At 37.2% G+C, this 10,702-nt stretch overlaps 1 protein-coding gene across 1 annotated transcript; it reads right to left on the minus strand.

Moving 5' to 3' along the window:
- Positions 1–6,788: 6,788 nt before the first annotated feature.
- On the minus strand, positions 6,789–8,291 carry LOC108634681 (complement factor H-like). Its single transcript, XM_018044756.1, has 2 exons — positions 7,626–8,291; positions 6,789–7,191 (listed from the first exon to the last, which is right to left on the minus strand). The coding sequence occupies exons 1-2, from the start codon at positions 7,723–7,725 to the stop codon at positions 6,995–6,997; spliced, it is 297 nt and encodes a 98-aa protein (XP_017900245.1). The 5' UTR covers positions 7,726–8,291; the 3' UTR covers positions 6,789–6,994.
- Positions 8,292–10,702: the final 2,411 nt, after the last annotated feature.

Consider the following 10,702-nt stretch of genomic DNA (forward strand, 5'->3'; position numbering starts at 1 on the left):
AAACTTCAAGGGAAAATAGAAACGTAATCCTCACTAGCAAGTCATATCTCCAGATACAAACTGCGATTTCCTAACTCTAAAATAAAGAAGAATATAGTGGAGAATGGATTAAGAAATCACACACATAATTCTTCAAATTACTGCATTAGAATATGAACTCTATGTTTTAAAGCAGGTTTAGGTTCATAGCAAATATGAGCAGAAAATACACAGTTCCCAATCTTCCCACCACACACACACACACACACACACACACACACACAGATTGAGATTTGTTTTAAGGATCTGGCTCATGTGATTGTGATGCATGGTAGGTGGCAGTCTGGAAAATTCAGGAAGGGTGAGTGTTGCAGTTTTTACTTTGGAAGCCTTGAGAGACAGAGTTCCTTTTTCCTGGAAGGAGTTCAGTGTTTTCTCTTAAAACTTTCAACAGAATGGATGAAGTACACCCATGTTATGAATGGTAATTTACTTTATTCAAAGTCTGTGATTAAATTTTAATCACATTTTTAAGATACCTTCAGAGAAACAGCCAAACTGGTTTGACCAAGCTACTGAGTACTATGACTTGGCCAAGTTGATACCAAATTAACCACTATACAAAATATCTAAGGTGAACTTGGATATGTAGTTCAGGAGACTGCCAACCCAATTATGGAAGATTCATCTAATTTCTTCTCGCTGCTTGCATACAATACATGAGATGAGTTGTAAATGGAAGAATGAATCACCAGTCATTAAGAAGTCAGTGGGAGATAATTCAAAATTTCTCAGTGGAGCTAGTGGTAAAGAACCTGCATGACAATGCAGGAGACTTAAAGATAGGCATTTGGTTCCTGGGTTGAGAAAATCCCCTGGGGAAAGAAATCACAACCCACTCTAGTATTGTTGCTTAGAGCATCCCATGGACAGAGGACCTGGTCAGGCTACTGTTCCTGGGGTCACAGAGAGTTGGACACGACTGAAGCGACTTAGCACGGCACAGAACAAGACAGAAACAGAGATGCTGTTATCCAGGGATGATCTGTGTTTTATCCACATGGCTAAGAACTTATACATATTAAAGCACGAGAGACTGAAAAGGTTTTTGACAACTCTATATTAGCAGAAATGCATTCAGCATGGACTGAAAGGAGCAGGCATCATATACATAAAGGAAGAATACCTCCAAAGATAAGAGCCTTGATAACAAGGCTTCTTTCAGCTGAGAAAGTAGGCTCACTTCTCTGGTGGGTTGAAAAGCTGTGGCTGTCCCCCGTTCACTTTTTTTATTTTTTATTTTTCATAGAGATGTGTTCTCTCAATTGGAATCTAATGAGATTTCTCCTCATGGGTTTTAAGACTTGAGACTCATTTTTTTTTCCTCTTTCTCCTTCTCCATTTTTGAATGGTAATGTCTATTCTATGTATGTATTAACATTGTACTTTTGAAGCACATTTCTTGTTTTCTGGTTCATAGGGTCACACGTGAATAGGAATTTTTCCCAAGGATGGACAAGAAACTGCGTCTCACCCATAGCTTATTTGGAAGACATTTAATAAAATGTGGGCCTTAGATTTAATACTGAAAAGGGTGAAAACTTTGGGAGATGTTGGGATTGAGTGAATATATTTGACACTTGGGAAAGACAGGAAGCTGGGAAAGACAGGAAGCTGAAAAGCTGCAGTGTGTACTGTTATGTGTCAAACAGTGTCCTCAAAGAGTTTTTGGAATCCTTACAGCCAAGACCTAAAAGTCTTACTTTATTTGCAATTAGATGTCTAACAGCTGTAATCAAATTAAGATGCGATCATTTTGTGACACTTAGATTATTCCCAGGTTGTGGCTGTTCTTTTCAGAAAAGGCAGAACTACAGCCACAGAAGCCAAATTAATGGTTCTCAGAGGTTAGGGTTTGATGAAGAGGATTGCCTGCAGAAGATTCTTCTGGGGTTATTGAACAGATGGTGCTACTGGTACAGAACCTGCTGGCCAATGCAAGATATGTAAGAGCGTAGGTTTGATCTCTGAGTGGGGAAGATCGCCAGGAGGAGGAAATGGCAACCCACTGCAGTATTCTTGCCTAGAGAGTCCCATCGATCCCGGAGCCTGGCAGCCTACAGTCCATAGGGTCTCACAGTCAGACATGGCTGAATGCACAACGGCCTGTATTTTGACTGGACGATGCTTATGCAACTGTATACATGGGTCAAAGTTTCTTCAACTCTGTGCAACTCAATTCCTCCATTAAAAATAATTACTTTTAAGAGTGATTTTGAAAACATTTTATTTTATTCAATATATTTTCATAATTAATAAAAGATCTTAGACTTAGTTATCCTTGATGGATTTAAAAGGTTGATTTCTCATAAGGCATTAGTGTAAACCTAAATTTCCTTCCAGACGTTAGACTTGGGCTGTATAATTTATCATTTGCATCTTAGTATGTGTATAAGGCCACTTCTCCCAAAGAGAATTGACTGTGTGTAGGATCTGTTCATAATTCTTTAATTAAAAAAAAAAGAAGTTTGACATATACAGACTACTATATATAAACTAGATGACTAATAAGGACCTACCATGTAAGACAGGGAACTCTACTCCATACTCTGTTACAGCCTATATGGTAAAAGAATCTTTAAAACGTGTGTATCTTTAACTGAGTCACTTTGCAAGGCATCTGATACTACACATTATAAATCAACTATGCTCCAATAAAAATTGTTTTTAAAATAAAAATAATAAGTCTGAGATTTGTTCACGATTCTCATATTTGCATGTAATGATCCATGCATAGTACATACTCATTTTTAGCTTAGAAAATCATAACCTTTCACTGAAACTGAAAAAACAATTTGTGTTCTTACTGTCCAGGTTACTTCCTTAGACTCACTCTTCATTATTTTTCCCAGACTTGCATCTTGTATGTAATCCTTTTTCCCCTGGTGTTTCACATTGCAGACTTACAAAATATGTCTAGATTCTCCTCTCTAGTACTTATTTAAGGTGCCAGATCATGATCTGTTCTCTAGTACCTCAAGTGATGATGCTTTCATTTATCTCCTAGCGGTACATATTTATAGATATATATTTTGTGTCCTATGTTTTCCAAAAAGATTAGATATCTTAGTACAATTAAGAAAAGACTAAAAAGAAAATTGTAACAGATTTTATGTATAAGTGGCCTTCTGAAATACTGGGACAACTGTAAAACAATTCCACTGTTTCACCTCCCACACCTGCACACCAGATGCGTGCAAAATAAGCTAGACTCCACAGCATTATTTTGACTTCTTTAAAAACAAAACCCTCAAATATGCTTAGTCAAAGTCCATCACAGCTTGGAAATTAATATTCCTTACTCAGTGTAAGCATATAAATATGGATGAATATGAATCAAATTTTAATCTCCTATTCCCTAGCTTACCTTCAATAACCAGGACTACACTGATAAAAGATATGATGCTTTTCTTGTCTTTATGGTATATTTAATTAAAACCACTAATTATGTGTGTATATATATATATATATACACATACATATACATATATGTATATGTATGTATTTACACAAGGGGCTAAAGTAACTATAAAAAAGAATGAATTTTTGTCATTTTATACAACGTGATTAGACTTGGAAGGTATTATTCTTTGTGAAATTTCTCATACAGAGAAATACAAGTACCATATGATATCACCTATATGTGGACTTAAAAGAAAAGGTAATTGAAGGTGACACGTGTATCCCAATGTTCATCACAGCACTGTTTATAATAGCCAGGACATGGAAGCAACCTAGATGCCCATCAGCAGATGAATGGATAAGAAACCCGTGGTACATATACACAATGGAGTATTACTCAGCCACTAAAAAGAATACATTTGAATCAGTTTTAATGAGGTGGATGAAACTGGAGCTGATTATACAGAGTGAAAGCCAGAAAGAAAAACACCAATACAGTATACTAGCACATATATATGGAATTTAGAAAGATGGTAACGATAACCCTGTATGCGAGGCAGCAAAAGAGACACAGATGTATAGAACAGTCGTTTGGACTCTGTGGGAGAGGGAGAGGGTGGGATGATTTGGGAGAATGGCACTGAAACATGTATAATATCATATATGAAACGAATCACCAGTCCAGATTCGATGCAGGATACAGGATGCTTGGGGCTGGTGCACTGGGATGACCTAGAGGGATGGATGATATGGGGAGGGAGGTGGGAGCTGGTTCAGGATGGGGAACATGTGTGCTCCCGTGGCAGATTCGTGTTGATGTATGGCAAAACCAACACTGTAAAGTAATCAGCTTCCTATTTAAATAAATAAGTTCATATTTTAAAAAAAATTTTAAAAATGAATGAATATAACAAAACAGCAACAGATTCACAAATACAGATAATAAGCAAGTGGTCGCCAGTGGGGAAAAGGAAGCAGGGAGGGACAATAGCCGTATTTGATTAAGAGGTATTATGTAAAATGAAGAATCTCCAAGGACATACGATGCAACACAGGAAGCATAACCAATATTTTACAATAACTCTAAAAACAGTATAATCTTTAAAAATTGTGGATCTCTGTATTATACACCTGAAACTTGTAAATCAACTATATGTCAACCACAAATTATTTAAAAACAAATTATTTCAAAGATTTGCTAAAACTTTTAGGTGAAAGTTGATCATGAACAGAGTCTGCAAATTAACACTCATCTTTACACAGAATGACAATAAATGCAGAAAAATGATAGAACTGATCTTTAAAAATCACCATTTTCTAGACAACAGTGAAATAATTGTTTGCAGCCTTGGGTCATAAATAGATTCTACAACCATTAGATGAAATATTTGGAGAAATAATATCTGCAAAAATGTTAACATTTATAGCAAAGATAATTTGTCAACTTTAACAATTTCATTAAAGGGTGAGAAAACCAGCCATTACCAGCAATTCAGATTTAAATCAATTAGCACCAATGCTGATGGCCATGCTTCTTAGACTAACAAGGTCACTTGACTTGATGCAGTACAAAGTAATAAGATATCACCTTAAATATTCTAGCTTGATTATTTAAATCTATTTTAATAATAAAATTTTATGATATTTAGAAATTTAAAATGTTTATAGTTAACTGATTTAAGCTTAATATGCTGTTTAAAATGTATGAACAGAAAAATCACCTTTCAGACTGGTGGTGAATGTTTCTAAAATGCTCTGTACCAGCAAAATCAGGAAAACGTTACTAGACCTGGAGTTTATTACCAAATTGATCTCTAAAGCTCCTGTTGTGTCACTTTGCATATTTATTTTAGAAACTATTTTGAGGTTCAAAGTTGATATACACTGAAGACAGAAAAATTCAAGAATTCATGTAAGTAAAAAGAAGTAAAACACCTTTTACACTGATTATCTGTGAATTCAACTCTAGCTATACTAAATAGTTTCTTACATTTCTTGCCAGTATTTTTCTATAAAAGTTATTCAGTGTTTAAAGCAGAGTGTCTTTATGTGTGTGTGTATATTTAATGTTGAATTTTTAAATCACTATATGCCATGTTATAGTAGTTATGCAATGTGATTGTCATTGTTCTTTATTTGAATTATGTGCACTTTGATAAGCATCTTGTAAAATATTAAGAGATCCAACCAGTCCAGCCTAAAGGAAATCAGTCCTGAATGTTCACTGGGAGGACTAATGCTGAAGCTGAAACTCCAATATACTGGCCACCTGATGTGAAGAGCTGACTCCTTTCAAAAGACCCTCATCCAGGGAAAGATTGAAGGAGGGAGGAGAAGGGGACGACAGAGGATGAGATGGTTGGATGGCATCACTGACTCAATGGACATGAGTTTGAGTAAGCTCCGGGAGTTGCTGATGGACAGGGAGGCCTGGAATGCTGCAGTGCATGGGGTCGCAAAGAGTCGGAAACGACTGTGTGACTGAACTGAACTGAAAATATTATGTATTTCATCATTTTTGGTTTATTCATCTACTGATGAGCAAAAGTAAGATAAACTACTTATATTTAATTGCTGACATAAGTATGACATAGTTTGCTTTTTTTTTAAGATTTAAAATGTTTTATTTTTTATTTTTATTTTTTTTTAATTTTAAAATCTTTAATTCTTACATGCGTCCCCAAACATGAACCCCCCTCCCACCTCCCTCCCCATAACATCTCTCTGGGTCATCCCCATGCACCAGCTCCAAGCATGCTGTATCCTGCATCAGACATAGACTGGCAATTCAATTCTTACATGATAGTATACATGTTAGAATGTCATTCTCCCAAATCATCCCATCCTCTCCCTCTCCCTCTGAGTCCAAAAGTCCATTATACACATCTGTGTCTCTTTCCCTGTCTTGCATACAGGGTCGTCATTGCCATCTTCCTAAATTCCATATATATGTGTTAGTATACTGTATTGGTGTTTTTCTTTCTGGCTTACTTCACTCTGTATAATCGGCTCCAGTTTCATCCATCTCATCAGAACTGATTCAAATGAATTCTTTTTAACGGCTGAGTAATACTCCATTGTGTATATGTACCACAGCTTTCTTATCCATTCATCTGCTGATGGACATCTAGGTTGTTTATGTTTGATAAGTGATATTATCAATATGTTGAATGTTTTCCATTTCATTCCACACTTTTTTCCCATGTCTTCTAAAACAGAGTTTCAGAAACCCTCAGAAGTAATGGAGAAAGCTTTAAGAAAGTTAGGAAACTGATGGATGGAAGGAGGCATGGAAGTGATTGAATCTCATTTCTTGCTGTAAATGTTTCATGAACAGGACACATAACATTTTGATTTGCCAAGTTTAATGAGGTACTTTTAGGAAGTGATTCATTGGACCCATCTCTCAATTACACTGTCCCCATAATATTTAACACAAATCTGATTTATGATTCAAGATGAGTTAAAAAATATTGATAAAATAAACAAAATTGAATTAATAAGGAAAAATCTGAATACATGTACATATTTCAGTTTTACAACTGCATTGAGTCTATCCACATTGAGGATACACCACCTTTCCTTCCCGACAAGTTGTTCGAAATGTATGTAGTGCTGTCCGTGGACGATAACCATATCGACACGTAAATTCAATAGTATCCTCTGTTTTGGAGTAAAGTTTTTTATCGTGTTTCCATTTTAACTGTATGTGATGTTTTCTCATTGTTTCTTCTGAAATTACACATGCCTCTAAAATTAAAGAAAATAATCGTAAACCTTTGAGTAATATGCAAATATTTTCTACAGAATTTCAGGGTTTCAAGAACTTTGATCCAAAAATTCTTCCTCAAACCTTTTCCAAACCAATACACTTGAAATGTATAATGTAGGTTTCATCATAGCTAAAAAATGAATGTTATAAGCATGAGATACTTTGTTTAGTGTAATCATTAAGTGTTATAAGATTCATAATGTCAGTTATCATACGAAGAGCTTTCATAAAGGAGCCACTGTTGCTTGAACATGAAGTTTTCTAACTTTATTTCTATATACAGATATTAAACCTTGGTGTGCAAGCATTAACTGGTTGTTATTTAATCCATAAAAACTCTATTATAAACAGTTAAACATTATGCTGTGTACAAGGACTATCCCAGGATCCAAGAGAAGTTTAAAGCATTTACCTAAGCATTTTGGTGGTTCTGACCACTCTCCATTCCGACATACTACGTTTCTATTTCCCTGAAGTTCATAGTAGGCCTGACACCGGTACTCAACAATCATTCCTGGAGGATATACTGATTGCAGGAGTGAGGTAATGTCTCCATTGTCTATTGGTGGAGGAGGCCCACATTTTCCTTTAGAGTCTAAAAAATAATGGCTTTTGCTTTATTCAAAGACAACTCCTACAGTTTTAAACAAATAAAATAAAAATGCAGCCAAATATGTCATATCAAAACTTAAGATTTCTGATAACAGAAATGTTTTATAGAAGGAATTTTAATCACTTAATCAGAAACACACATTTTAAGACCTTATTTTACTACCATGGAAGCACATATAGTACTTTAACGAATATGTCTGCTTTGCAGTGTCCTGATGTTCAAACATGTTTCCTTTCAGAGTATATGCTGGGAAGACGGATAGCTAAGATTAAAAAAAAAAAAATTACCCTTTTATACAACATGTGGCAGTGCCTGTGAAAGGAAACTTTGGCTTCCATTTCTGGACAAGATGAGGTGAAAATATTTGTGCTTACAGCATCTGCTAAGTATTCCTTCTGCCAAATAAAGGCCCTGAACATATTATAAAAACCAACACAGGTGACTGTGATACAAGTAGTAAGTCAATCTGCTTAGGGACCTTGGGATTCAAAGAGTTACACTGAAGAGAGTCCTTGGGGGTGTCATTTTGCCTTCTATGTTCCCTGAATGGGCCACTGAGACAGCAACCCAGAAATAATACAAGTTCAGAAAGAAAAAAAGTCTCACGAAGCAGTTGATCTCTTTAAGAAAACGCCCAGAAAAGAGTAGCCTAGCAAGATACAAATAGTTTTCACAATATTGAATTAGTCTAGAAATACTACACTAAGTGTGCACACTAACTTCTTGTGTGCACCAGGACCCAGAGACCCAAAAGAGACTAAGCCAGAATTATGTCTGAGTGTCTCCTGCAGAAGTATGGGTGAGCAGTGCACTGCGACAGGTGCAGGGGCTCTGGGTGCAGTAGACCGGTATTGCATAAGCCCTCTTGGAGGAGGCGGCAATTAACTCCACCCCAGAGCTGCCAGAACCTACACAAGACAGCAGAAACAGACTCTTAAGAGTGCACAAACAAACCTTGTGCACAAAAGAACCCAGGAGAAAGAACCAGTGACCCCACAAGAGGCTGACCCAGACTTGCCCATCAGTGTCCAGGAGTCTTCAGCAGAGGCATGGCTAGTGGTGGCCTGCTGCAGGTTTGGGGGCATTGAGTGCAGCAGTGCATGCAGAAGACCTTTTGAAGGAGGCCACCAGTATGCTCCTTACCTCCACCACTGTTTGGCCACAGGTCAAAAAACAGGGAGGGAACACAACCCCACCCACCAACAGAAAATTGAACTAAAGATTTACTGAGCATGGCCCCTTCCATCAGACCAAGACCCAGTTTAATCCTGAGTCAGTCTGTCTCATCAGGAAGCTTCCATAAGCCTGTTATCCTCATCCATTAGAGGGCAGACAGAATGAAAACCACAATCACAGAAAACTAACCAATCTGATCACACGGATAAGAGCCTTGTATAACTCCATGAAACTCTGAGCCATGCCATATAGGACCTTCAAGTTGGACGGGTCATGGCGGAGTATTCTGACAAAATGTGGGCCACTGGAAAAAGGAATGCCAAACCACTTCATTATTCTTGCCTTGAGAACCCCATGAACAGTATGAAAAGGCAAAAAGATAGGACACTGACATATGAACTCCTCAGGTGGGGAGGTGCCCAATATGCAGGAGATCAGTGGAGAAATAATTCCAGAAAGAATGAAGAGATGAAGATAAAGCAAAACAACATCCAGTTGTGGGTGTGACTGGTGATGGAAGTAAAGTCTGATGCTGTAAAGAGCACTATTGCATAGGGACCTGGAATGTTAGGTCCGTGAATCAAGGCAAATTGGAAGTGGTCAAACAGGAGATGGCAAGAGTGAACATCGGCATTTTAAAAATCAGCCAACTAAAATGGACTTAAATGGGTGAATTTGACTCAGATGACCAGTATATCTACGACTGTGAGCAAGAATCCCTAAGAAGAAATGGAGTAGCCATGATAACCAACAAAACAGTCTGAAATGCAGTGCCTACATGCAATCTCAAGAATGACAGAATGATTGCTGCTCATTTGCAAGCCAAACCATTGAGAAGCACGGTAATCCAGGTCTATGCCCTGAACAGTAATGTTGAAGAAGCTGAAGTGGAATGGTTTTCTGAAGACATACAAGGACTTCTAGAACTAGCAAGCAAAAAGCTGTCTTTTTCATTATATTGGACTGGAATGCAAAAGTGGGAGGTTGAGATATCTGGACTGGTAGGTAAGTTTGGAGTTAAGAGTACAAAATGAAGCAGGGCAAAGAGTAACAGAGTTTTGCCAAGAGAACACACTGGTCCAGCAAACACCTCCTTCCAACAACACAAGTGAAAACTCTACACATGGACATCACCAAATGTCCATGGAAAACTCTACACATGGACAATACCAAAATCAAATTGATTATATTCTTCGCAGCCAAAAATGGAGAAGCTCTATACAGTCAGAAAAAACAAGACTGGGAGCTGACTGTGGCTCAGATCATGAACTCCTTGTTGCCAAATTCTTACTTAAATTGAAGAAAGATGTGAAAACTACTAGACATTCAGGCACGACCTAAATCAAATCCCTTACATTTAGAGTGGAAGAGACAAATAGATTCAAGGAACTGATAAGACAGAATGCCTGAACAACTATGGACAGTGGTTCCTGACTTTATACAGGAGGAAGGGATCAAAATCATCCCCAATAGAAAGAAACATAAAAAAGGCAAAATGTTTGCCTCAAGAGGCCTTACAAATAGCTGAGAAAAGAAGAGATGCTAAAGGCAAAGGAGAAAAGGAAAGAAAAAACGATTTGAATGCAGTGTTCCAAAGAACAGCAAGGACAGATAAGAAAGCCTTCCTCAGTGATCAGTGCAAAGAAATAGAGGGAAACAATAGAATGGGAAAGACTGGAGATCTTTTCAAGAAAATTAGA

Source organism: Capra hircus, unplaced genomic scaffold (genome assembly GCF_001704415.2).
Source record: "Capra hircus breed San Clemente unplaced genomic scaffold, ASM170441v1, whole genome shotgun sequence".
Classification (NCBI taxonomy): Eukaryota; Metazoa; Chordata; class Mammalia; order Artiodactyla; family Bovidae; genus Capra; species Capra hircus.